General features: G+C 46.2%; 2 protein-coding genes across 2 annotated transcripts in view; one reads left to right on the forward strand and one right to left on the reverse strand.

Annotated features, from left to right (window-relative positions):
- Nucleotides 1-7,743: 7,743 nt before the first annotated feature.
- The window catches only part of SLC2A9 (solute carrier family 2 member 9), a 240,673-nt gene continuing 220,587 nt past the window's right edge, over nucleotides 7,744-27,829 (reverse strand). The window contains exons 12-13 of the mRNA XM_055385499.2: nucleotides 11,510-11,708; nucleotides 7,744-10,336 (exon numbers count right to left, since the gene is read on the reverse strand). Coding sequence (XP_055241474.2) covers nucleotides 10,329-10,336; nucleotides 11,510-11,708 — 207 coding nt within the window. The 3' untranslated portion in view covers nucleotides 7,744-10,328. The remainder of the gene's footprint in view (nucleotides 10,337-11,509; nucleotides 11,709-27,829) is intronic.
- Nucleotides 13,268-15,705, forward strand: DRD5 (dopamine receptor D5). The gene has a single exon (XM_004038436.5). It carries the CDS (start codon nucleotides 13,675-13,677, stop codon nucleotides 15,106-15,108), a length of 1,434 nt encoding a protein of 477 aa, XP_004038484.5. The 5' UTR covers nucleotides 13,268-13,674; the 3' UTR covers nucleotides 15,109-15,705.

Below are 27,829 nucleotides of genomic sequence, written 5' to 3' on the forward strand. Positions count from 1 at the left end.
GAGTTTCTTGAACATGCCATGCTCCCTCCTGCTGCAGCAGGACCTTGCACTTGCTGCTTCCTCTTCTTTCTTCTAGTGAATTCTTACTCCCCCTTCAGCTCTCCATTCAAGCCAGTGCCTCAGGGAAGTCTTCCCTCACCTCTAGACCAGGTTTAGTGTCCCTGCCATGAAGCCTCACAACACCATGTAGCTTTCCTTCCTTGCATCTGTCATAGCTTTTGATCATACAATGATGTGTGGGACTTTCTGAATAGTGGTCCCTCTTTACCAATTAACTGTGAGCCTCAAGAGGAAGGAACAATGTCTGTTTGCTCCCCCTCTGTATCCCTAGTGATGGTAGAAGGGGAGCCCAATCATTATCCTCAAATGAACTAAAAAGAAAGGATGCTTAGATTTTTTTTTTTTTTTGAGACAGGGTCTTGCTCTGTTGCCCAGATGTGATGATCACGGTTCACTGCAGCCTTGACCTCTGGGGCTCAAGTGATCCTCCCACCTCAACCTCCCAGGTAGCTAGGACTACATGCATCCACCTCTATGCCTGGCTAATTTTTGTATTCTTTTTTTTTTTTTTTTTTTTTTAGAGATGGGCTATTGTTACTTTGCCCAAACTCGTCTCGAACTCCTGGGATAAAGCAATCTGCCCACCTCGGCCTCCCAAAGTACTGGGATTACAGGCAGGAGCCACTGTGTCTGGCCCAATGCTTAAGATCTTTTGAGACAAAAAGGAGGAAGTGGGAGACAGTTTCAATACGACAGGAAGCTCCAAAAAAAAAAAAAAACAACCAAAAACACACCCCCCAACTCCCGCAAAAACATACATGTCTTTATTTGATATTTGGCTGTGCAGGTTAAAAAGTTATTTATTTATTTATTTGCTTTTGGAAAAACTCAAGTCAGCTTGATGAGGTCACTTTTTCCTGCCACTCCTTCCTATTTGGGGAGTAAAGGGACTTCCATGGTCTGGATGGATAATTGTGATGAGGAGGTTACCGGGATTGCCCTGAGAGAATGGACTGTGAGATTTTGGGGATGGAAGCTGCGTCTTCATCTCTATAATCCCTTGTTTGGACAGCATCAGCCTGAGGAGATGCTTGGCGGCAAATATGAATTATGGCAGACACTGTTAATTTCTTACCCATGAGCAGTTCCTTTGCTTGCTAACAGAAAATCCTGATTTTGCCTGGAGAAACAAAGTGTCCAGTGTCAGGTGATGGCTCATGGTTGGTTTAAGCCAGGCTGGGGCCTTTTGTTCCTTTTTGCCTGATACTTGAAAGAGTTTACAGTAGGGACTGTCCTGTAGTCCACTTCTGGATAATGAGACATAAGGAGAAGTCTGCTGTGTCCTTCTAAGAAGATTTTCTTCACTGGTTAAAGGCGAGAGACACATCAAGAAAAGCCCCCCTTGACATAGCTTCCTCCATCTTGCTTCTGGAGTCTGAACTTGGTCACGATGGCTGGAGCTATAACAGCCATCCTGTGACCATGAGGCTCCAAGGGTATAAAGCAGTAATATTCAGGAAGGTGGAGCCTTTGTACAAAAAGATAAAAGGAATCTGGGGCCTCAGCTGCATCACTGAGCCTTTCCAAGCCCTTGCCTTCTTCCTCTTAAATCCTGTTATGTTAGATAACTAAATGTCTTTATTGCAAAAGCCACAAGTAGTCAGGCTTTCTGTTATTCACAGCTGAAAGTATTTCCCTTATTTTCAAATAACTTCAGACTTATAGAATAATTAGTTGTAAGGCAAAGAACTTTCATGCCCTTCGCCCACATTCACCAATTGTTATTTGCCGCATTTACTTTCTCCATCTATAGAGTCTATTCTACTCTATTATCTTTCCCTGAACCATTTGAAATTCAGTTGCAGGCATCCTTCTCCTCTCCCTTAAACATTTCAGAACATATTCCCTTAGAACAAGAAGAGTCTAGTGCTGAAGTTCAGGGAATTTGAGGTTGATGCCATACAATCATCTAGTCCTTGATAATTTTCTAATATACAGTTCACTTAAAATTTTGCCAACAGTCTCAATAATGCCCTTTAAGGCATGTTTCCCCTGATCCAGCTGTCATAACTTTTTAGTCTCCTTTAATCTGGAACAGTTCCTCTACCTCTTTTTGTCTATCATGGAGTTGACACCGATGAATAGTTCAGGTCAGTCCTTGAAGGTCCCTCCATCTGTGTTTGTCCAATGTTTCCTCCGGGGACTGGAATGCTACAGAAGTGATGCTGTGTTCTCAGTGTATCACATCAAGAGACACTTGGCACCTATTTGTCCTATTCCTGGTGATGTTAACTTTGTTCAGCTCATTAAGGGAGGACCTGCCGGATTTCTCTACTGTTAAGTTACCACTTTTTCTCTTTGCAATTAATAAACCATATGAGTGGAAGTGCTATGAGACAATGAAAATATACTTTACCTTCTTAAATTTTCACTCAGTGATGATTCTTCCTTGAATAAACTATTATGATCATGCAAATGGAGTTTTCTATTATTCCCTCTGTATTTATTCACTGGCATTCTACTGTAAGAAAGTCTTCTTCCTTCTTCCCTCCCTCCTTCCCTCCCTCTCTTCTTTCTTTTCTTCCTTCCCTTTTCTTTCTTTCTATAGCTATAGGTTCTCATTTTATTCAATAGACTATAATCTACCATTATCATTATTAATTTGGATGCTCACATCATCCCAGATTTGGCCAATGGAAGCCCCTTCAAGTTGATTGATGTGTCCTTTGACATGTCCCTGCCATTTTTTAAATGCTTCCTTGCTTTCTGGAACCACACAGCACTCTGGGCTCATCTTGTACTTCCCTACCCCAGCCTCAGCATCAGCCACTTTTCCAAGGAGCTCTGAGTCCTTTTAGTGAAGGGTAGTATTTATAAACCACAGTCTGGATGGTTTGTGGATATTGCACAGCATTCAGTCAGAAGCCATGGGAAATGGAGCAACATTTATTGAAACTTATATTAGTCAAGCAACTTAATGCTAGGCTAAGCTGCAGTGAGTAATAATCCCTAACCTCAGTGACAGTGCAGAAAAAGAAGGGTTTCATATGAGGAGTGTGATGCAGGTCAATGGGAGTTTCCTCCACCTGGTGACTCAGGTATCCAGGCACATTCATTTCTGCAGGTCTGCCTTCTTGACATGAGGTCACTGCAGAAGGAGAGAGGGTGTAGAGTCATGCCAGTTCTTAGGTGCTCCTGACAAGGAGATCTGCAGCACTCTGCTCACATTCCTGTTTTCCAGAACTCGGCCAGTACCCAACGCAACTGCCAAAGAGTCTGGGAAGCATAGAGAGTGCACAGATAGCTGGAGATCCCTCATCACTACTGTCATGATATGTTCATCTATGTAATACATATCAGTGGGTTCATCCCAGTCAGGCTGACTCCAAGAGGCTAAGATGACTTCACCTTGGGTGGTTTGCAGCTGGGAAAGAAAGGCAAGTCAGCACCGAGCGAACAGATCATTCACTTCAGTGGGCTGTCGAGCTGTGCTAGAGGCAGGTGCAGTGTGCTGCAGAAATACAGAGGGTGGCTACTACCCTGGAGTCTTGAGGAGATCCTGGTGTGTGTTGGTGTGGGGTTTGAAATGTGAGTGGGCACTCACCCCCTTCAAGAAGAAGTGGGAAGGACATTTCAGACAGGGGCAAGTGCAAAGGCACAGGGCCTGAAAGAACTAGGCTGGGAGAAGAGGACAGCGTTGGAATGGGTGGGAGAGGGGTCTGCTGGGGAAAGCTGGGGAAGCAAGAGATGAGGCTGGACAAGCAGATTGTGAAGGGCCACACTGAGGAGCTGGGAATTAGTGCATTAATTTTTATTAATTGGATTAATGATTAATAATGTGGGTTGCAGGGAATCATAGGGAGTATGAAGAACACTGTGGTTGTGTTTTAGGAGGATTGCCTTGGTGGTAGAATGTTGGATGGAGGAGATAGGAGTGGGGGTGAAGACATCAGCACTGAGAGACCTGCCCAACAGCTCTGGCAGCCATGCAAGCAAAAAGCGTCAAGGACCTGAATTAGGAGGTGGCACTGGGGATGGATAGAAGGGGTTGGCTGGTGGAGCTATTTTGAGATAATGAATCAATAATAGCTTCCATCTATTGTGGATTGTCAAGATGTATTATTGGCTCACAATCCTTCCTGGCCTTTCCACATTCCTGCGACTTCCCTGTGGACAGGACAGAGCAGATTTCTTGCTGTGCACATGACCAGCTTTGGCTAGAGATGCATGAGCAGAGTTAGTGCACACCTGGTCTGACCGGAGGCTCTAACTGAATGTGGTGTTGGGTGGCTGCATTGACCCCACCCCTGCACAATGAGAAGAGCAAACTCCAGGGAACCACTGGCCTCTAATTGAGACACACAGAAGCAAACAGAGCCTGGGCCCCAGTCTGAGGCAAGGCTTCCCGGCTGACTGCAAATTATTAACAAGAAATAAACACTTGTTTTAAGCTGCTGAGACCCTGGGGCTGTGTGTTATGCAGCATTGCTGTAAAAAAACTTGACCAATACAAGGACTTGCACTTTTGTAAGTACAGCATCTTATTTACCCATGATATCTCTTCATGGTGAGCATTAGGGATGCCATTTTAAAGATGAGGCAACTGAGGCTTAGAGAGGTTACGTCACTTGCTTAAGGTTCCAGAGCTGGTAAGTCAGAGAAGGATTTGAACCCAGGACTGTCTCGTAAGCCCATCCTTCTGCCTCTGTCTACACAGTGCTGCCTTTCAAAGGTGGCAAGCTCCTGAGTTAGCCATTTTAACCTGCCAGAAACCTCCTTGCTCCTGAACTGGGAAGAGGGACTGAGCTTTGGATTTCAAGATGAGGCTCTAGGGCCACCATCAGGGGTCCTGTGGTTGAGGTGATGTGGCTGGCTCATCACCTGGGCCTTTCCACCTGCCCCTCCCCATCCCCTCCCCTCTACCCGATTCCCTGCCCTGTGCCAAGCTGAGCACATTGGCAGGGCTGGTGGCTGGGAGCTCAGCGTGTATCCTGTAGCCACAGAACAGAGCTTTCATTGCTGTAATACAGAGTTTAGTCTTTTGGTATCAGCAGTGGGTGCAGCAAAATCCCACCGATTTTCTTGTCAAGTTTTCCATTTGTGTCAGTGAAGCAAATCCAATTTAAAATACATCTTCAGAAGAAGGAGGGTCAATGAGTTCAAATAGAAGAATATTTGCTAACTGGATTAGGAAAACTCGCTCTGTGCTAAAATGTTTGAGGAAAATCCTCTTAGCACAATTTTGCAGGAGCCAGGCATGTGAAAGGATCATTTCCTCACTATCATCCCCTGAGATCAGGGCTCTGGCTGGATGAAATGAGGCAGGAGTTTATTAGCTGCTTAGTTGATTAGAGCCTGTGCTGATGAGGCTGAGCTCTGACAAGCCAACGTCAGAGAGAGATCTTGGTTTCCAGTAGTTTTTAATTCTGCCCAGCTCTTTGTGGGAAAGAGCCCGGGTAAGAGGGGACACCCACTACTTACTCAAAACCACCATCCCCACCAGACAAGCAGCTCATGGAGCCCTCCCCGGGAAAGACTGAAGGCTATGGAGACCTAGCTGTACATTATATTATATTTTGCATCATAAGGTCTTATTGATACACAGAAAACTCTCAGTTTCAAAAAATGATGAGAAACTCAGTCTTTTTTTTTTTTTTTTTAAGATAGTCTTGCTCTGTCTCATCTCCCAGGCTGGAGTGCAGTGGTGCGATCTCGCCTCCCTCACCCAGCTAATTTTTGTATTTTTAGTAGAGATGGGGTTTTGCCATGTTGGTCAGGCTGGTCTTGAGCTCCTGACCTCAGGTGATCTACCCACCTCGGCCCCTAAAGTGCTGGGATTAAAGGAGTGAGCCACCACACCTGGCCAAAAAATGATGAGAAACTCAGTGTTTTGAATAACAGGGAGAATGTTTAGTGTTCTAAAAATGTATCCTTTCACACGTAAAGCTTCCTGCCTCTGAGCCTTTGCCCGTGATGTTCCCTCTGTTAGGGTCATGCTTCCACCCTGCATGCTGGTGAATTCCACTTTGCCCTCCAGCCCATATGTCATATTTTCTGGACAGCCATTTGCCATGCTGCCTACCAAACAGGCTGTCCCTTGTTCTCATGCCACTGCTGAACATTGTTTATTCCTTGTGCTAGGCAGGGCTTTGTCAGTTGTAACAACTGAAACTCCACTTAGACATGTTTCAGCTAAAGGGTGACTTATTGACTTTTGTAACTGCAAAGACCATGGTATGCCTGAATTTTGAGGTTCAAAGAAATCATTTTCTCTCTCTCTCTCCTCTTCCTCTCCTCCTTCTCATTTTCCTTCTTTTTCTTTCCTCTCCTCCTTCCCTCCATTCTTCTTTTTCCTTCTTTTTCTCTTTCTTCCTCTCTCCCTACTTCTTTCTCTTTCTCTCCCTTTAATTTGCTCTATTCTCTATATGGGCCTCATTCCTTCTACTGCAAATAAGGAAAATGACCACCTGGAAACTCAAGGCCCACCACATCCCAGCAGAGCCACCCAGCCGAAAGAAACCCAGCTTCTCTCTCCAGCATCTACACATCAATCCAGGCCAGAACTCCATCTGACCCTTGTGAGACATGCTTCCACACCTCGGTGGACCACTGAGGCCAGGGAATTCAGCATAATGACGGGCACTTCTGGGGTCATGGGCCTTCCCTGTAGCTAAGGTGACAGAAGGACAGACTGGTCTGGAATGTCCATGCCAGCTGGCTCACATGGCCAGCCATTGATGCTGGCTGTTTCTGGGAGCTCAGTTGTGCTCTAGACCAGAAAAGCTCCATGTGACCTCTCCACATGACCCTCACTTCTCACAGCATTGTGGCTGGGGCCCAACGGAGAGACTCTCATGAGCAAAGTTTCCAAAAGACCAAAGTGGCAGCTGCGAGCCTCCTCATGGCTAAGCCTCAGCCCCCATGCAGCATCAGAGCCACTGCAGTCTTGGCTTCCCAGGAGACCAGCCCAGAAGCAGCAAGAAAGGGGACCTGGAAACCAGGAGGTCTGCTTCCAGGGAAGGCCCTCTGATATAATTTGGATATTTATCTGCACCCAGATTTCATGTTAAATTGCAATCTCCAGTGCTGGAGTTGGGGCCTGGTGGGAGTTGTTTTGACCATGGGGGTAGATCCCCCATGGCTTGGTGCTGTCTTCGAGATAGTGAGTTCTTGTGAGATCTGGTTATTTAAAAGTGTGTGGCATGTCCCTCCCCACACCCACTGACTCTCTCTTGCTTGTTCCTGTTTTGGCCACGTGATGTGCCTGCTCATGATTGTAAGCTTCCTGAGGCCTCCTTAGAAGCCAAGCAGATGCCAGCACCATGCTTCTTGTAAAGCCCGCAAAACCATGAGCCAATTCAAACTCTTTTCTTTATAAATTACCTTGTCTCAGATATTTCTTTATAGCAATGCAAGAATGGCCTAATACACCATCTTTGGAGACTAGCTAGCACATGGGCCTTCTCCATCTGTAGCTACACTTCTAGAACACACGTGGCTTCCAAGGCTACTGCAGCAGCCAGGGGAAGAGCTCAGGGCCCTGTGGGATGTTCCTCAGGCTCAGATCTGTGGTTCACATCACTTCCGCTCACATTCTATTGGCCATAATCTCGCTCCCTAGCCTCCACTTGACAGCAAGGGAACCCGAGGGAAGGGATCTGCTGGGGGCCATCTCTGCCACAAACAGCAAGTGAAAGCAAGTAGATAGGAAGCCAAGACTGATGCCCAAGTCAGAGAGGTGCTGAGGAAAGAAGTCTTTCTTTTTATTTTTGACAGAGTTCTGAATGTTTCAGAGTAGTCCAAGTACACCCAAAAGCACAATAATTAAATAAGGGGCAGGAGAGTGGCTTAGAAGAAGGTTGCTTTTCTGGATTCAGCTCTAACAAAGTTTGTTCTGCAGGTCTTGGTGCTGTGCCATCGTCCTTCTCGCCACTGATATTCAGCCTGGATACCCCACTGTTGCTCTACCAGGGAGGAAAATATTTTCCTGCCACTTTCCTGAGCCTCCTGACTGACCCCAGCTACCTTGGACATCCCAGCTTTTGGGACTACCCCAGACCTCCCTATAACCAGCAATCAGAGGCCGGCACAGCAAGAGTGCTTTGAAATGCTGCCTGGTGCTCCAGGGTGACAGGCAGCACCTGCTGTCATTGGTTGGTGTCTGTGAAGTATTTGCTAGAGTTCTGTGGATCTCAGCCTTGAAACCTGTGTCTTTGTACAGTCAAAGGGTCTGAGTTGGGAGAAGGCACCTAGATATGCTCCACCCTAGCATTCTGGTGTTTCCTGTCATCTCTGAAGCCTCTGAGCTCTTATAACAGGGGCTTAAAGACTGTAGCATTGAGATATGAAGGCTCGTAGTTATTGTCCAGTTCAAAGGACATTAATTCCAGGTATTTGGAACTTAGAACAAATCCTCATGCCCTCACCATGGCAACAGGGCTCACCTCCTCTGTCTCATACCTCTCCCTCCCTTGGCCACTATTGCTACAGATATCCTGACCCTTTTACCTCTTTATCAAATAAGCTCACTCTGCCCCAGGGCCTTTGCATGGGCTTACTTTCCTCCGAGAATAATTTACTCCTGATATTTGCCTGACTACATCCTTCTCACCTTTCTGATTACAAAGAGGCTTCCTTGACAACTCATTCTGAAGCAGCTTTTCCCTTCAATCTAGCTACTCCCTCTTTCGTTATTCTGTTTGATTTTATTTATAGCATTTAGCACTGTATGACATTGTTTATTTTGAAATTGTTTATTTCTCTCTCCTCAATAATATAAGCCCAAGAAAGATAAGGAATATGTTTTTAATTCTGTTTCTATCCCCGGGCCCTAGAATAGGGTCTGGGAGATGGTTGCAGCAGAATCCCTAGCTAAAATGGCAATCTAGTGCTAATTAGAAAAAAAGAGCTCCCTTGCCCCCATCTCTGTTTTTTTTTGTTTGTTTCTTTGTTTGTTTTTTAGATGGAATCTCCCTCTGTTACCGAGGCTGGAGTGCAGTGGTGTGATCTTGAAGAGAGCCCTTTCTTGATATACTTTATCATCTTCTGCTAGAAGTTTTTCTATACTCATTATACAAACCCACCCAATCTGTGACTTACACACCATGTATTGTCTTGCTTCCACCCCATCAAAAATGCTTGTGGAATGAATGAATGGATTGGTGAAAGTCAGGGGGACTGGAACATCTGAAAACAAATGTCAGTGTGTGTGGCCAACGTCTGTGCACCTTTCTTGGTTGATTGAATCTTCTGTGCATTGATTTCATGGTGTTGGGCACAGAATCCCCTTTTTTGCTCATTACCAACAAAGATTTGTCGAGCACCCACTCACTGTGTTTGCTTGGGGAATTCAGACATGAACAAGACACAATTTCTTGATTTAAGAGGCTGAGATTCTAGAGGGCCAGGCAGTGATGTGAAAGATGGTGTAGTCCAGGGTCATAACGGCTGCACTAGGAGCCAGCCCAGGGCTCTCCTGGAACACAGGACACCTGTTCAGTGCAGAGGACTCAGTAAGTCTTTCTGGAGAAGTGATTGAGCTGGCTTTGCAGGATGGAGAGGTTCAAACATTGCTAAGTGCTTTGTACAACTTATAAAAATCCATGTTGCCCAGTCTCCAAGCAGTCTCATGTTCAGTAGACAAAAGGCAATTTTCAAACTGAAATTCTTTACTTGCATTTCTATTTCTATTTTCCTTCCTTCCTTCCTTCCTTCTTTCCTTCTCCCCCCCTCCCCCGAGTCTTGCTCTGTTGTCCAGCAGACTGGAGTGCAGTGGTGCGATCTTGGCTCACTGCAACCTCCAACTCCTGGGTTTGAGTAATTCTCCTGCCTCAGCCACCTCTCTCTCTTTCTGTAGCTGGGATTACAGACACATCCCACCATGCCTGGCTAATTTTTGCATTTTTAATAGAGACGGGGTTTCACCATGTTGGCCAGGCTCTTCTTGAACTCCTGACTTCAAGTGATCCACCTGCCTCAGCCTCCCAAAGTACTGGGATTACAGGTGTGGGCCACCGCACCTGGCCCTTTACTTGCATTTCTTAAGTTGTGTGAAGTCAGTAGGGATTGTTCTCTAGAATTCCCTTTTACTCTCCTATCCACATTCCCCCAGATCGTAGTTCCCTCACCTCTTTCACACAATCTTCCCTGCAAAACTCCACCCACAGCTTTCAATACCTCTCCCCACTTCTCTGCTCTTTATTGTGAAGACAAGCACAGTTTCTTCCTTTTGGGACCATTCCTCCCTCCTCCGGCTTTTCAGGTCTAATAATGTATCCATTCTCTATCACAAAAGCCAAGCTAGAATCCTCTTTGGAGCACCGCCCAGGTCAAGAAACTGCACAGATAGAGCAGAGGGAGAAAGGAGGTTCAGAACACTCATGCATTAATTGTTTTGGTCTCATCACAGTTTCTTTTTCTTTCTTTCTTTTCTTCTTTTTGTAATGGAGTCTCACTCTGTCACCCAGGCTGGAGTGCAGTGGTGCGATCTTGGATCACTGCAACCTCTGCCTCCCGCACACCACCATGCCTAGGTAATTTTTGTATTTTTAGTAGAGACGGGGTTTCACCATGTTGGCCAGGATGGTCTCGATCTCCTGACTTCATGATCTACCTGCCTCAGCCTCCCACAGTGCTGGGATTACAGGCATGAGCCACCACACCTGGCTGGTCTCATCACACTTTCTAAACGACTATTATTAACTCACTTCCCAGATGAGAGAACTGAAGCTCAGAGAGATCAAGCGACCTGCCCAATATCCCAAAGCTAGTAAGTGCCTATTCTTCCTGCCTGCCATACTTCCCTTCCCTCTGTCTTCCCCTTTGCCTACTTAACTGTGATTCAACCCAAAGAGAAATTTCCCCAGAAAGCCTTCCCTAAACATCTTGCCTTGGCCAACCTTCCCAACTGCTGTACACTTAGATAAGGCTGTGAACTTTCCCTTCACAGCCCTTGTCACATTTGTAATTGTGTATTTCTTTGGATTATTCCTGGGTTAAAGTCTATCTAGACTTTAAACTTTTTTTTTTTTTTTGAGATGGAGTCTGGCTCTGTCACCCAGGCTGGAGTGTGGTGGTGTGATCTCGGCTCACTGCAAGCTCCGCCTCCTGGGTTCACGCCATTCTCCTGCCTCAGCCTCCCAAGTAGCTGGGACTACAGGCGCCCGCCACCATGCTCAGCTAATTTTTTGTATTTTTAGTAGAGAGGGAGTTTCACCATGTTAGCCAGGATGGTCTCAATCTCCTGACCTCACGATCGACCCACCTCGGCCTCCCAAAGTGCTGGGATTACAGGCGTGAGCCACCGTGCACAGCCTAGACTTCAAGCTTTTAGAATAGCGTCTCTCTCCCTCTCTCTCTCTCTCTCTCTCTCTCTCTCTCTCTCTCTCTCTCCCTCTCTCTCTCTCTCTCTCCCTCCCATTGTATAACCAGTGGGTAAAACAACATATGGGACATGTCAGTACTTGTTAAATATTTGCTGAATAAAAGAATGAATGACTGGAATTCAAACCTGTGTCTCCAAAATCCAAGCTCTTGTCTGACATCATGACTTGGTGTTCTCCAGGAGAAGAGGAGAGGGGAAGGTCATTCCAGGTTGAGGAAGTACCACATGACCATTTACAATGGGTGTTCTTTTTTGGTGGTGGTGGTGGCGGTGGCAGCTTGAATCCAGGCTGTATTCGGAGTAGTGAAAGGAGAAGAAGCAGGAGCTGTGGACAAAGACAAGCGCAATATGAGGAAAAGACCTTGCATGCCTGGCCAGGAACAGGGGCCACAGGGAGCTGATCATGAAACACACTGACGGTGTTTCATCAGGGGAGTGACATGAACATAGTCACATTCAGGAAAGATCACTGCCTGCTGGGAAGACAGAGGGTCAGGGCAGAGCCTGGAGGCCAGGAAAGTGCCACCATCAAACAGGATGGAGGAGGCACAATTCTGGACAGGGATGTCCATGGCCGGAGGAGTGGTCCAGCTCCCAGAAGATGAGGAGAGACCAGAGGTGAGGATGGCCCTTCAGTTTCAGGTTTAGGCACCTGGACAGATGGTCTTGCCCTCTCCAGGGGCAAAAAGCACTGAGGGGGAAGGAGGTTGGGGGAAGGGACTGCGTAGGTTGAGCAGCTTAAGTCTGAGAAGCTGGGCCACTTGCAGATGTTGGTCCAGGGTACAGGTGCGTTTGGTGGAGGGGGAGGCTAGGAAGGGAGGAGAAAGTCCAGTCTGTTTCTAGACCTCACCATGCTGCAGGTGTCTGGGCCAGCAGGTCGCAGCCGGAGCTATGCAGCTGGCTGCTGTCACATCCCTTTCTCTCCCAGCTGCCTTCAGCTGAGCTTCACGCCAGTAGAGGCCGAAACACTTCACAAATGCAACTTGTCAGCTGGGAGGTGCACTCAGAGCTCAGGAACACTGTTTTCCCTCTTTATTGTTTTCCATCATTCTTTTTTTCCAATTTGGGTTTTGGGCCCCCTCAGTTCCTTTTCTGTTAAACACTGAGCTATTTATCCATCCCTCTCAAGGTTGAAAAAGAGAAAGACTGTAAAAGTGCCCTGCAAAGAAGAGGCCTCCAACTTTATGGGGGGAGGTGGGGGCTCTCTTCCTCCTCTTGTCTTCTGAGTTCATTCCCAATTATTCCCCAAAGGAAAAATCGCTCAAGGACTGGAAGCGGTGGTGCGGAAAAGGACAGTCTCCCAAGAGGTCAGGTGAAGCCCCAGCCTCAGGGTGTTGAGAGAGGGGCTGGGGGAAGCGGGAGCCTGTTCCTAGGAGACACTGTCTACTGGACACCTCATCCTAGACGGCTTCCTTGAGTTCTGACACTGTCCCAGGAGTAGGAATCATTATCCCACGCTGTGGAGAAGGAAACCAAGGCCGGGTAAAGTTATGTAGGGCCCTTAAAGTCGCAGAGCCAGGAATAAAGTCCGGATTGGGACTCGGGTCTGTGGGTAATCCAAGGCTGCCCCGCTTACCCTTCAAATGCTCTTTCCCCCTCCGGAAGCCCTCGCGTCCTCATCCTTACCCCACCTCTTGTTCCCCAAGCGTGGCCAGGGCTAGGGCTCCAGGGATGCGCCAAGCACCATTCGGTTTTCCCGGGGAGAATTTTCCCCTGCCCGGGGGCTAGGGTCTGGCGCTGGGGCGCCCCTCGACCTGCGGGATCGCCCCTACACTCTGGCGCGCTGAGGGCGGTGAGCGAGGGCGCCAAGGCACAGGTGGGGCGGGAGTCGAGCGCGGAGGCGCAGGGGGCGGGACGCGGGGCCCGGGAGCGGCCAGGGACCGCGGCAGCGCCGCAGTGCCAGCCTGGAGCCCGCGACTGCCTGCCCCAGCCCCTCAGTGGCGGCTTGCTCTCTTCTCTCGCTCCGAACCAGACACAGCCGCTGCCGCTGCCGTCCGGCGCGCTGCAGACTCCCGAGAACAGCCCTGGCTGTCAGCGAGCACCAGCCGCTTCCTGTCCCCATCGCCGAGACTGGAGGGGCGCACCACGGCCACCGAGCCAGAGGCGCTTCAGGAGGCAAGAGAAGTCCCCGCGCGCTCCGGGGCCCGGCGCAGCTCATGGTGAGCGCCCTCTGGGGCTCGAGGGTCCCTTGGCTGAGGGGGCGCATCCTCGGGGTGCCCGATGGGGCTGCCTGGGGGTCGCAGGGCTGAAGTCGGGACCGCGCACAGACCGCCCCTGCAGTCCAGCCCGAAATGCTGCCGCCAGGCAGCAACGGCACCACGTACCCGGGGCAGTTCGCGCTACACCAGCAGCTGGCGCAGGGGAACGCCGTGGGGGGCTCGGCGGGGGCACCGCCACTGGGGCCCGCACAGGTGGTCACCGCCTGCCTGCTGACCCTACTCATCATCTGGACCCTGCTGGGCAACGTGCTGGTGTGCGCAGCCATCGTGCGGAGCCGCCATCTGCGCGCCAAGATGACCAACGTCTTCATCGTGTCTCTGGCCGTGTCAGACCTTTTCGTGGCGCTGCTGGTCATGCCCTGGAAGGCAGTCGCCGAGGTGGCCGGTTACTGGCCCTTTGGAGCGTTCTGCGACGTCTGGGTGGCCTTCGACATCATGTGCTCCACCGCCTCCATCCTGAACCTGTGCGTCATCAGCGTGGACCGCTACTGGGCCATCTCCAGGCCCTTCCGCTACGAGCGCAAGATGACTCAGCGCATGGCCTTGGTCATGGTCGGCCTGGCATGGACCTTGTCCATCCTCATCTCCTTCATTCCGGTCCAGCTCAACTGGCACAGGGACCAGGCGGCCTCTTGGGGCGGGCTGGACCTGCCAAACAACCTGGCCAACTGGACGCCCTGGGAGGAGGACTTTTGGGAGCCCGACGTGAGGGCAGAGAACTGTGACTCCAGCCTGAATCGAACCTACGCCATCTCTTCCTCGCTCATCAGCTTCTACATCCCCGTGGCCATCATGATCGTGACCTACACGCGCATCTACCGCATCGCCCAGGTGCAGATCCGCAGGATTTCCTCCCTGGAGAGGGCCGCAGAGCACGCGCAGAGCTGCCGGAGCAGCGCAGCCTGCGCGCCCGACACCAGCCTGCGCGCTTCCATCAAGAAGGAGACCAAGGTTCTCAAGACCCTGTCAGTGATCATGGGGGTCTTCGTGTGTTGCTGGCTGCCCTTCTTCATCCTTAACTGCATGGTCCCTTTCTGCAGTGGACACCCCGAAGGCCCTCCGGCTGGCTTCCCCTGCGTCAGTGAGACCACCTTCGACGTCTTCGTCTGGTTCGGCTGGGCTAACTCCTCACTCAACCCCGTCATCTATGCCTTCAACGCCGACTTTCGGAAGGTGTTTGCCCAGCTGCTGGGGTGCAGCCACTTCTGCTCCCGCACGCCAGTGGAGACGGTGAACATCAGCAATGAGCTCATCTCCTACAACCAAGACATCGTCTTTCACAAGGAAATCGCAGCTGCCTACACCCACATGATGCCCAACGCCGTTACCCCCGGCAACCGGGAGGTGGACAACGACGAGGAGGAGGGTCCTTTCGATCGCATGTCCCAGATCTATCAGACGTCCCCAGATGGTGACCCTGTTGCTGAGTCTGTGTGGGAGCTGGACTGCGAGGGGGAGATTTCTTTAGACAAAATAACACCTTTCACCCCGAATGGATTCCATTAAACTGCATTAAGAAACCCCCTCATGGATCTGCATAACCGCACAGACATTGACAAGCACGCACACACACGCAAATACATGCCTTTCCAGTGCTGCTCCCTTTATCATGTGTTTCTGTGTAGTAGGTCGTGTGCTTAGAAACCTCACCCCATTGACTGGTAGTTAAAGGAATTGGCAGAAGCAGTTGCAATAAACTCAGTCAAATGTACCCAGCCTACCAGAGATGGACCAATGATCCTGTGAGAGAAGAGAGTATGGTGCTGGGTCCTTAAGAAAAAAATGATACTTGGTCCTTGAAAAATATGCTCTCCCCTCCCTTTTTAAACAAATGGCTTGTTCAGTCACTTGTTTGTGTTTGAATTGATTTTTAAACAGCAGGTTGTGTGTGTGTGCAGTGATGCGGTGGGAGCACAGCTTTCCTGGGTCTGGATTCCCGTGGCTTTGTGCTTACGTCATTTCTTCTCTCTGTGCTGGTGGGGGACTCTTTACCATAGCTTAAGAAGTCTCCCTGATTTATTCTGGTGTCTAATAAACACAGATTATTTGTATTATGGGGTGACTATCTTTGCTTTGCTACATTGGGTTTTAGGATTGCTTCTGAAGAAACGATGAGTGCATCCTTAAAATGCAAAGAAGATATTTGCTGGGTCTGGAAGTACATGCTTAATCTCTTTACAGTTTGGCCTTAAAGATACACCAGGGCAAAGGACCTTGAGGAGCTTCTGTTTTCTCAGGTTTCTTTTTATTACTTATACCCATGTTGGGTCTGTGCTGAAACCTGGCTTCAATGGCATGGCATTAGATCTTCTCAAGACCAGATGTTTTTTTTCTCATATGGAATCTTTTTTGAAGTAACATAAGACAACTCTCCTTATTCCTAGACAGATGCGATCAGTTCATTGAAAAGATCATGTAGAATAATATCTTGAATCCTTCTCCATCTGAAATCTGTAGCATGTTTTAGAATGACATGGCTTTTGAGAAATCGTGTTTTCTGAAGAGCTTTGAAATGTGTGAATCAAGATGCTTTAAAAAAGAAACCCTATTTTTAAATAGGCATTTTCCTTAGTGGACAATAGCAAATAGGGAAATGCTTTTTAAGTAAAATGTAGAAGCCAGAGATGAAATGTGAATGAACTTGAAATTGGAAAATCTGTAGGTTGAGGTGCTCAATAGAAAAGCCCAGCTGACTCCAATCATTTTGTTTTTCCTCTCTGCAGTGTGCACAGCCAAGGGGAGTGTTTTATTCCAGACCCACACCAGTTGAGAGCATATTATTACCATCAGATCTAAACGTGAGCACTATTAATGGAAGCAAATGAAATGTGAATATGCAATTTCTTGCAAGTCCCTGCTTTGAAGCCGTTTTATCAAGGACAGTTCAATCAATTTTGATCTCTTTAAGGCTAATTTTATTGTCAGTCTTCTGTGCAGCCATATCTTGATCACTGCAAAATGTGCAGTTCCTGGCACATAGTGCTTAATAAATATTTGTTGAATGAATGACTATTTCTGGAACAGTGAGATTGAAAGCAAATCCTATTCAGTACATCAATTTTTATATATAATTTAGTCAAAATGATACTGGAATCTGAGGTCCGTGTTCAGTTTCTGACCTCCTGTGAGTGGATAGCTAAGCAAACCATTAGGCAACATTAGGGGCAGTGAAAAGCACCCAGCTCTAGGATTCAGGAGATCGTCACATGACCTTGAGTGAGTCAATTAACCTTTCTGGGCCTCATTTTCTGTCTGTGTCTGTAAATGGGAAGACTTCAATTAGATCACTGTTTACCCAGTTGTGCTTTGTGATGCAGATGTTAATGGATGGGGTCTGTGGTGAAATAAGTTCAGCAAACCCAGGTTCAACACCTGTTTTCTTGATAGGACTTCTTAGAGCTTCTCCTGTGCATGATGCATCCTCCAGTGGGAGAAGATTCTGTATCATTTCCCAATGCTGTTCACCTCGTGAGCCTTGTTTGGTGGAATTCCTGTTACTGTTTCCCTGAAGTCCATAGTCACGACTTGAGAAACTCAAATCTAACTGATCTGGAAGTCTTTACAATATTGTTCTAAAGCGAGAGCTGCTATAAGCAAAATCTTTTGTGAAAAACACTGTTCTAGGCTCCAGTTTAAATGAGTTCTGTATTATGGGAAATGGATTATGTGAGGACTTTGGAATTTCCTTCTGTAAAATATCACTCACCATTCATTATAATTAGGTACTATGCTCTAGGCATTTTTCTAGATGCTGGGAATATAGTTGTCAATCAAATTCTCTGCTGTCTTGGAACATTTATGTGAGTCAGGGGAGAGATAAGCCAATAAATAGATCTGTACTATACTGCACTGCATTGCACTGTGCTGTACTGACCAGGATAGATAACACCAGGCAGGGGTAATTGCTATGTTGCAAAAAACCCAGGGTGAGTAGCGTGGTGAAGCTGCTGTTTTATTTATGGTGGTCAGGGGAGGACTTTCCAAAGAGCTGCATGAAGAGAGACCTTGACGAAGTAAGGGTTGGAGGGCTGCTAATGTCTGGGAAGGAGAGTAATCCAGGCAGAGGGAGTGGCAGGTGCAAAGGCTTGGAAATGGGATTGTTCCTGGCGCCCTGGGAGGAGTGTGGCTGGAGGGCTATAAAAGAAGAGTGTGATAGGATTAATGTTAATTGCTGTAGCAGCAATTGCAGCAGGCATGATGGAGACCCAGCCTGTGCTTGGTACACACATGTATTAATTCATTTGACTCTCGCTGCCCTGTGAGGTAAGCACTTTTATTACCCCATTTTACAGATAAGGAAATGAAGGCATTGGCAGGTTAAATAACCAGCCTGTGGTCACAGAGCTCCTGAGTGGCAGAACTCAACTTGAACCCAGGTAGCCTGGCCGTGGAGTCTTTAATCCTAACTGCTCTTTGATGGTGAGAGAGGATGCCAGGACATCTTCAGTCAGCAAATGCACTAGTGCACAGATCAGGACATTCAGTTTTTTGTTCATTTATTACTGAAATAGTTAATTGATTCATCCCCACAGCTATACAACAGCAGATCTTCATTGTGTACCTGCTCTGTGCACAGCTTTGTGTTTGGAGGGAAGGCACCCTAGCGTTATGGGCAAAGTAGCTCTTACATGATGGACCAAGTGCTTTCCTGGATTCTTATTTATTCCTCACATTAACCTCACATGTTATTATTTTTCCATTTTACAGATGAGGACATGGGGGCACAGAGGATCTTGAGGACAAGGTTGTTTGTCCAAGGTCATGTGAAAAATAAGTAGGGGAACCAGGGTTCACCCTAGGTCAGTGGTTCTTAAATGAGGGAACTTTGCACCCTGCACCCCCACAGATATTTGGCAATGTCTGGAGACATTTTTGGTTGTCACAACTGGGTGTCAGGCGCTCCTGCCATCTTGTGGGTAGAAGCCAAAGATGTTGCTAAACAACTTCTGGTGCACAGAGAATTATCCAGCCCCAAATACCCATGTTGCAGCACTCGAGAGGCCTTGGCCAGGCGGGCAGACTCCAGGTCCCAGCTCCCTGTCCACAAGGCTACCTGCCTGGGATTGGAGGCTCCAGTGCCCTGAGTTTGAAGTTTGGCTCCACCATTTATTAGTCATCTGAATTTGGGCACCTTTCTGAGCTCCAGCTTCTTTATCTGAGCAATGGGCACACAAACCACACAGAGCGTGTATTACACAAAACACATGCCCCAGAACTTCCTTGTTCTGATACATGCTGAATCTTCTTTTATAATTAGGCATCAATACACCATATTCATTGGTTAGAAGTGAGTCATTAAGTCCAAATCATATTCAAGGGGAGGTGATCAGACTTTACCTCTTCATGGTAGGAGTGCCAAAGAATTTGCAGAAGAGATGTTTTACATTTTATGCTTTATTTTTAAACACTTGTTCTCACATAGTTTCAGACTTACAGAAACCTTGCAATACGGTACAAAGAATTTCTAAATATTGTTTACCCAGATCCCCCAAACATCAATGTTTCACTGTATCACTTATCTCTGTTCTTCCCTTTTTCTTCTGAGTCATCTAAGATGTGATGCCCATTTACTCTTGAATATTTTGTTGCATATTTCCTAAAAACAGGGAATTCTCTCATCTCATCTACAGACTTTATTCAGACTTCACGATAATGTCCTTTATAACAAAACAATCCAAGACCATGTGTTGCATTTAGCTGTCCCCTCTAATTTGAAAGTTTCTGCTGCTTTGTCTTTCATGACACGGACCTTTGTGAAGATTACCTGGCCAGCTACTTGGTAGAATTGTCCTTCAACTCGGGTTTTTTGGTGCTTTTCCATGATTAGATTCTGTCATGTATGTTGGGCAGGAATATCACAGATGCCATGCTGAGCTCCTGTAGCTCATGGCATGAGGGGCAGGTGCTGTTAATTAGTCCCATTACTAGCAATGTTAACTTTGCTCATGGGGTTACGGTGCTGTCCACAGTTTTACTCTTTATAATTAATATGTATTTCCTTTGGAGAAATACTTTGAGACTATGAAGATATCCTATTATTTCTCAAACTTGCATCCATTGGTTTTAGCATTTATTAGTGGCCCTTCCCTGAATCAGTTATTACTGTGGTTGTCAAATGGTGTTTTAAAAAAAAATTCCATAATCTTTCTAAATGTATTGTTGGTTTTCTACTGTAAGGAAGAACATTTGTTTTATATATTTATTTACATCAGCATAGAATCCTGGTTTTTTAGTTTTCTGTTTGTTTGTTTCTGAGACAGGGTCTCACTCTGTTGTCTAGGCTGGAGAGCAGTGGCATGATCACAGATCACTGCAACCTTGACTCCAGGGCCAAAGTGATCCTCTCACCTCAGCCTCCCAAGTAGCTGGGACCACAGGCATATGCCACCATGCCCAGGTAATGTTTTTTTTTTTTGTAGAGACGGGGACTCCCTATGTTGCCCAGGCTGGTCTCAAGCTCCTGGGCTCAAACAGACCTCCTGCCTCAGCCTCCCAAAGTGCTGGGATTTACAGGCTTGAGTCACCATGCCCAGCCCGGGTTTCTAGTTTTTATAATAGGTTATAATCTTTTACTTCACGCTGTTAATGGATACTATTTTGACATTCCAGGTATGGGACCTGGGGACACATGTGTCCCATTTCTATGATATTAACACAATGCTCAGTCTAGGGGCAACACTCAGAACACTGTTTTCTATTGTCTTCTAAGACTGTCCCTGCCCTCAAATCTCTCAGTGAACTGGGGGTATCCATACTTATCATGATATTTAGGTTGCCCTAGATTTGATTAGTGGGAGCTCTTTAAGTTGATTCTTGTGTCCTTTTGACATGCTGTCATTGTTCTTTGAGTAGTTTTTTACTTTTCAACACGAGATATGTCAGACTCATCTTGTATATTCCCTGTCCAAGCCTTGGAATCAGCCATTTTTCCAAGGAGACCAGGGTTCCTTCTAGTAGAAAATGGTACAGAGAAATCAAGATGTGGGCACTAGGGTGTTTATTGTTGCTGGGGTGACATTGTTTCTATATCCTCTTAAAAGAAGAGCTGGGAAATGGATACATGTATATACATGCACACATATTCATATGTGCATATACACATATCAGTGAGCATCTCTATCTATTTCTATGCCTACCTATGTAGATATATCAAATCCCATGCATTCATTTTGATATCTAGCAGAAATATTTTAAAAACCATCACCTCTGGTTCAAATCTTGATTCTCTAATGTTCTAGTTCATGAGACCTGGAAGTCAAAGAGATTAAGTTACCTTCCTAGGTTTTAAAAAATATTAAAAAGGGAATAATTAGTTGCTTACCTTGTAGTTTATTGTCAGGGTTATGTGATGTGATGCATGTGGAATGTGTAAGGGCATTACACAATGAGAATTTAGAAATGGTCTTCTTGTGACTGTGTCCTTAAGAGCTGAGAGTACAGGGCAGAACCTTCCTGTTTCTATGTAGTGGTTCTGTGCTCCATTTTACAGGCAGTGTGGGAAGCTACTAGGGATCAAGAATTCAAGAGTCAATATGCATAAGATGGATAGAGTGGCTAAAGAGCAGACTAGACTTGCCTACACCTAGAATAGGAAGAAATAGGACAAGATGTCAAGCTTGATAGGAGGAAGTTGTTGATATGAGGGGAGAGTTAAGCAGAGAATGTTGAGCCCATGTGGAACCCCCTGGGCCTCTAGGCCAATTCGGGGAAAGGGCTTAAAGGGAATATGAGTACCCCTACTCACAAGAGCAGGCAGAGCCATCAGACTTTTGCTTTGACACTGTTAATGAAGTACCATTTTGATATTCCAGGTATGAGACCAAGGGATACATGTCTCCCATTTGTGGGATATTAATAATATAATGCCAGTTCCAGGGAAAACACTCAGAATATTGTTCTGATTCTCTTCTAAGACCATTCCTGTCCTGAAAACTCTTAGTGAACTGAGAGTACCAGCACTCCACCAACACTGACAGAATAAAGAAGACAACCAGCATTTGTTGTCTATATATTGGGTGAGGTGCTTTGTATACATCTTCTCATGCAATCATTGCAATATTCTTGTGACATAGGCACCACTGTCCTCATTTGAAAAAGGAGGAAAAGGAGGCTGAGAGAGGTTCAATAGCAAGCCAGGTTATGCTTCTAGTAAGTGATAGAAGTGGGATTTGAAGAACATCTACTCCTGGAGAACCCCCCTTTTGGGCTTTACACAACTCTTTGGAGGGAGTCAGGAAGAGGAGAGCTCCTTCGTGTATATTGCCCATGGGTCCTCTCCAGGTGAAGTATTTTGAGGTTCTGAAACCATTATCAGACTTGGTTGTAAATTCCCTCTCCATCTTGGACCTTTTCCTGTGCTCTTCCAATGGCCCTTTCCAATGGGTAATTAGACCTCAGTTGTCTACATGAGAGAGATCTGCTCAGCATGGAGGGGGCTCTATTTTTCTACACCCTTGATAATTTTTAGATTTGGGAAAGCATGCCCAGTATGGCTTGTAGGGGCTAACACATATGCCCTCGTTCATATGTCAACTTGGCTTCGTCGGTAGGGGCTGCCTGGAGTCCTGGGATGAGAAAGACTATAAAGTTGTATTCCAAGCAATGACATGGAGGGGCCTGGTTAATAAATGATTTCTATTAGGAGTTTGGGAGGTGGGGGATGTGTGAATGTTCTAAGTACTTGCCATTCTGGGTCTCTCCATAGCCCCTAAACCTGTCTGTCCTAGAACCACTTGAAAGTTAAAATATTGATGTCTGGGGCCCACTCCAAATTAGTTAAATCTGAATTTCTAGGGAATAGGGCCTAAGCTTCACTTTTTAAAAAAAATTGGATGTGTTAGAATGTATATAGCCACAATCGAAAAACACCATTGGTCTGCACTATCCTTAGGCATGTTTGAAATTTATCTGCCTTGATCCTGCCCTGATCTTGCCTTTGCTACAATATTAAATGGGCTCTTATTAACAATGAATACATCTAATTATTGTCTAGATCTTTTATTAGCTTGAATTATTCTTAGATATTCTGCCACATAAAATAATTTGAATGTATAGTCTTTGTGGTTGATGGTCTAAATAGCTAAACTCAAACCTCACTGCAGCTGTGACTAGAAAGTCCTCATTGATGGAGAACCATAGAGGTCCTTTTAGAGGAGAAAAAATAATTCAGTGGGCCAAGCTGTATGTAATATTTTGCCTCTGATTCTCAGATTCCTTGTTGGCAAAATGGGAATGCAAAATAAATAAGGAGTCTATAGTCAGTACCTAATAAGCATTTGTTGAATAAATAAATTAGTGGAATACAAAATTAAAATATTTGTCTCATTAAACATCTAGAGAAAAAGGAGACAGATATAGAGCTAACCCATGCCTGTTACACCATTTAATGCTAGGTGTATGGAAGCAGATACTGTGTCTCTCTAGTTTCACAGGCTCTCAGATCGAGAGGAACTGTACTCTAGGAGCTGCATGTGACTAGTCATTCTCAAGAAGTCCCCACCCCAATACCTGATTTGATGAGATTCTGAACTTTAGTTGATGCTGAAGGGGGAGGAGATTTTTAGGGATCTTGGGAGGACCCAAGTGTATTTTGCATGGGGTGGAGGATGTGAATCACTGGGGGCTGGAGGATAGGCTTCCCGGCAGCCCCTAAGATGGCCTCCAGTGATCCATGCCTCCTGGTATTCATGCCATTGTATAATCCTCTCCACTCCCTTACATCTTGGCTGAACCTAATGTCTTGCTCCTAACAAACACAATATGGTGAAACTGATGAACAGCACCTCTGATAAGTTACAAGAAGACAATGACTTCCATCCTGCTCACCCTCTTTGGCTCTCTTGCTTTCTTGTTCTGATGGAAGCCAGCAGTCATGTTGTGGGTGTTCTATGAAGAGGCCCAGTAGCAAGAAACTGGAGGTTGTGGGAATGTCTGACCAAGAGCCAGCCAAAACCTGAACCTGCCAATAATCACATGAGTGAGCTTGGAAAGGAAGCGTCCCTCAGTTGAGCCTTCAGATGAGACCGTAGCCTTATATTACTCCTTGATTGCAGCCTTTGGGAGACTATGAGACAGAAGACCCAGCGAAGCTTTGCCTGGGCTCCTGACTCATAGATACTATCAGAAAAACACTTGCTGTTTTAAGCCGCTAAGTTCTGGGTTAATTTGTTATTTAGCAATAGATAACTAATATAGAAGAAAAGGGAGAGAACATTTATTGAATCCTTCACTGTACCCCAGGTACTTTGTAAACCTTTTTCCATTTCATCCTTAAGTCAACCTGGATGAAAATATTCAGGTTCAGAGATGCTGGGTGAGTGTCAAGGGCAGGATATGAATCACTACTGTTTGATTTGAAAGCCTGTGCTCATTTCTCTATTCCAGGATGCAAACCGGGAGATGTTTTCTATTCTATGTTTCTTTTCTTTCTTTTTTTTTTTTTTTGGTGGCAGGGAGACAGGGTCTTGCTCTGTCATCCAGGCTAGAGTGAAGTGGAGCAATCATGGTTCACTGCAGCCTTAAACTCTTGGGCTCTGGTGATCCTCCTGCTACAGCCTCCCTAGTAGCTGGGATTATAGGCATGCACCACCACACCTGGATAGTTTTCTTTTTTTTTTAAATTTTTATTAGAGACAAGGTCGCACTACGTCACCCAGGTTGGTCTCAAACTCCTGAGCTCAAGGGATTCTTCTGCCTCAGCCCCCACAAAGTGCTAGGATTACAGGTAGGAGCCATTGTGTCCGGCGACATTTTCTCTGTTCGTAAAGTCAGCAGTAGAATAGCTAACATTGTTGCTAAAGAGTTTGTATAAAATGAGTAATTATTAGTGTCCCTGCATGCAGCCACCTGCTGTTGCTGACCTTTTGTGCCTCTGCAGCCAAATACACATCAGGTACTTACGTACACACACTCCACAGGCACACAGATGCCTCCACAATACACATGTGCCCAAGATGCAATTGCGAGCACAGAAGTGCACAAATAAGCACACACATGTGTCTTCACAAAGAACTATCTCCACCTTCATTTTCTCCCATCCAAGTACTAACCAGGTCTGACCCTTTTTAGCTTCCAAGATCAGATGAGATTGGGCATGTTCAGGGTATATGGCTGTAGCCTACATCCTCCTTATTTATTTATTTTTTTTGAGACGGAGTTTCGCTCTTATTGCCCAGGCTGGAGTGCAATGGTGTGATCTCGGCTCACAGCAACCTCTGCCTCCCGGGTTCAAGCCATTCTCCTGCCTCAGCCTCCGGAGTAGCTGGGATTACAGGCATGTGCTACCACACCCAGCTAATTTTGTATTTTTAGTAGAGACGGGGTTTCTCCATGTTGGTCATTTTTTAATGAAAGACCCTTTGAGACAGTTCATACCTAAATATGTAAATAGTGCACAAGATTTTGCAGCCTGAACAGAAACGGCCACTATAGATTTTTCTCTTTAGCAATTTTCTGTGTGCTGTAAGCAAATTTGAAATCTGGCTAGAGACTTCAGAAATCATGTTGACCACTCCCTATATTGTGCAGATGCGGAAATTGAGGCCCTGAGGGACTTGCCCAAGTACCCCAGCAAAGTGGTATGAACTGAAGTCCAGGTCTCCCAACTCCCAGTTGACTGTCCTTGCTGTGGCACTGTGCACCGTCGGTGGGGAGAACACTCCTGGTCCTTGGGAATCCATTTCCAAAGGACATCAGGAGCACAAGCAAGTTCATGCCCTATTGTTCTTTCCGCATAAAAGAAGTTGATGACATTTATGCTTTCACAATATCCCATTAAGATAGAACATTGTTGAATTATTTGTGGATTAAATACAGATGTGCAGGGATTTTAGGGCCCTGATTGATTTTCTATTGAAAGAAGCGAAAGGAATGTTAATTTACAACTGGCAAATGTTAGCTCTTAGGAGGAGGCAAAACAGCATTTCAAAGGCCAGTTTTTTGTTTGGTTTTGGTATTTCATGAAAGAGATTTTTCTGTGCAAAGTGGCAGGAAGCCATTTTCAACAAGAGCTAAAGGGAATGAAGATTTAAAAAATGGACTGAAAACAAATTCAAAGGTGCCAGGCCTTTGTTACTGCAAGCTCCTCCTGCAGGATGAGAGGCTGCTAAAACAAAATCAATAATTTAAGCAACTTTCTGTCCCTCTCTCCCCTGCTATTCTGGTAAAATGATTTGACATTTCAGACAACAAGGAATGAACATCAGACCAGGAAGAAAAGGGCTTGGGTATGAGTCCCAGTTGTGTGATTTTAAGTAAATGATTAAACATTTCTGAATTTGGTTCTCTCATCTCTAATAATGAAACCATCATGCTTACATCTTGAATGTAAAAAATGCTCATTTACTAGAACTCATCCCATATCATATGCCACATTAGGATTTGTGCAGAGCGATATCATTAATTCTTTTTTTTTTTTTTTTTTTGAGATGGAGTTTCACTCTTGTCTCCCAGGCTGGAGTGCAATGGTGCGATCTTGGCTCACTGCAACCTCTGGCTCCTGGTTTTGGTTTCAAGCGATTCTCCTGCCTCAGCCTCCCGAGTAGCTGGGATTATAGGCACCCACCACCATGCCCGGCTAATTTTTTGTATTTTTAGTAGAGATGGGGTTTCACCATGTTGGTCAGGTTGGTCTCAAACTCCTGACTTCAGGTGATCCACCCACCTCAGCCTCAAGTGCTGGGATTACAGGTGGGAGCCACCATGCCTGGTCTTGTTAATTCTTTATAGCAGCCCTGTAAGGAGGTCTGTTCATTCTCACTGTACAGCTAAAGGTGCTGAGGCTCAGAGAACTCAAGCTCCTCACTCAGGGTCACACAGCTAAGAAGTGACAAGGTGGAGATTTAAACCTATGCTTGTCTGGCTAGGCACTGTCTTATATAGTAAGAGTGTGGGGATGACAGATTGCAAAACAAAGCAAAATAAAACTCACAGGCTCTGAAGATGTAGTGACTGCCTACTCTGCCCCTGTGCTAGTGACCCAGAGTTAAAGATGGGTTCTCATCATGTTCTCTGCTTCTGTGGATCCCTCAGCAGCTTGAGAAGAAAGCAAACCTGGTGGTGGCAACGAGGGGATCTGATACTTTGGATTCCATTTTGGACTCATGTTTAAAGTGCATATGGACTACCCAGGTAGGTGTATGAGCCGAGGACCAGAGCAGAGGTCTGGGTTTGGGACCAACATCACCAAAGATGATAGCCAACACTGAGTGACTGCTGAATTTGTGCTGGGCACTGTGCCAAAGAGTTCTCAGGCATTAACCTATCCTTTTTTAGACAAAGTCTCACTCTGTCACCCAGGCTGGAGTGCAGTAGCGCAATCTTGGTGCACTGCAACCTCCGTCTCCCGGGTTCAAGCAATTCTCCTGCCTCAGCCTCCGAGTAGCTGGGACTACAGGTGCACACCCCCACACTCAGCTAGCATTTTTGTATTTTTAGTATAGACAGGGTTTCACCATGTTGGCCAGGGTACCTCCATCTCTTGACCTCATGATCCACCTGCTTCAGCCTCCCAAAGTGCTGGGATTACAGGCATGAGCCACTGTGCCCGGCTGCATTAACCCATTCTATCCTCAAACTGATGCTGTGAGGCTGCTGTCCTTACCTTGCTGTACTGAGCAGTGAGAAAACTTGCTTATAGGTGAAAGTTAAAACCTCAAGGAGGATTCTTCTTGAAAGCCATCCCAGGGTTTTTCTGTTTGGTGATTCATGATCAATCTTATGCCCCAAGTCCCCACATTCCCTCTATTTTGAGTCACTCAGTCTCATAAGAGCCCCTGGTGCCTTTATTTTGCTTCATTTGAATTCTGGATTCAGCATGCATCAGAAATGTTCTCCCTGAGAGCTGGAAAGCATTTTTGTGATGGCTGGGCTGGAGGGCCATTAAGAAAATAACTTTGCACACCAACAAAAAAGACTAAAGCCTTAATTGCTGATCAAAAAGGCAACAGGAAAGGATGCACCACTGCATATATGGTGAGGGATGCATTGCCTTGGTCAGGGCACAGGTCCTTTGTCCCTGAGTCCTGTTTCCTTGTGTGGGTAGAGGGCATTTTCACACTCTCTGTCCCCAAAAGACCTCAGTGGGAACCAAAGAGCAGCATGAGCAGGGGGCCATGGTCATGGGCATTGACTGGGTGCTTGCTGCATGCAAAGGCTCTGTGGTAAGCACCTTGGAAACACTAACTCATTTACTGTCCCAACAAATCCAGGTTGTAGGTACAAGTAATAG

The sequence above is a fragment of the Gorilla gorilla genome, chromosome 3 (assembly GCF_029281585.2).
Source record: "Gorilla gorilla gorilla isolate KB3781 chromosome 3, NHGRI_mGorGor1-v2.1_pri, whole genome shotgun sequence".
Taxonomy (NCBI): domain Eukaryota; kingdom Metazoa; phylum Chordata; class Mammalia; order Primates; family Hominidae; genus Gorilla; species Gorilla gorilla.

Excerpts from the sequence above, each read along its gene's own strand:
- DRD5 (XM_004038436.5), top strand. The coding sequence starts at position 13,675 with ATGCTGCCGCCAGGCAGCAACGGCACCACGTACCCGGGGCAGTTCGCG.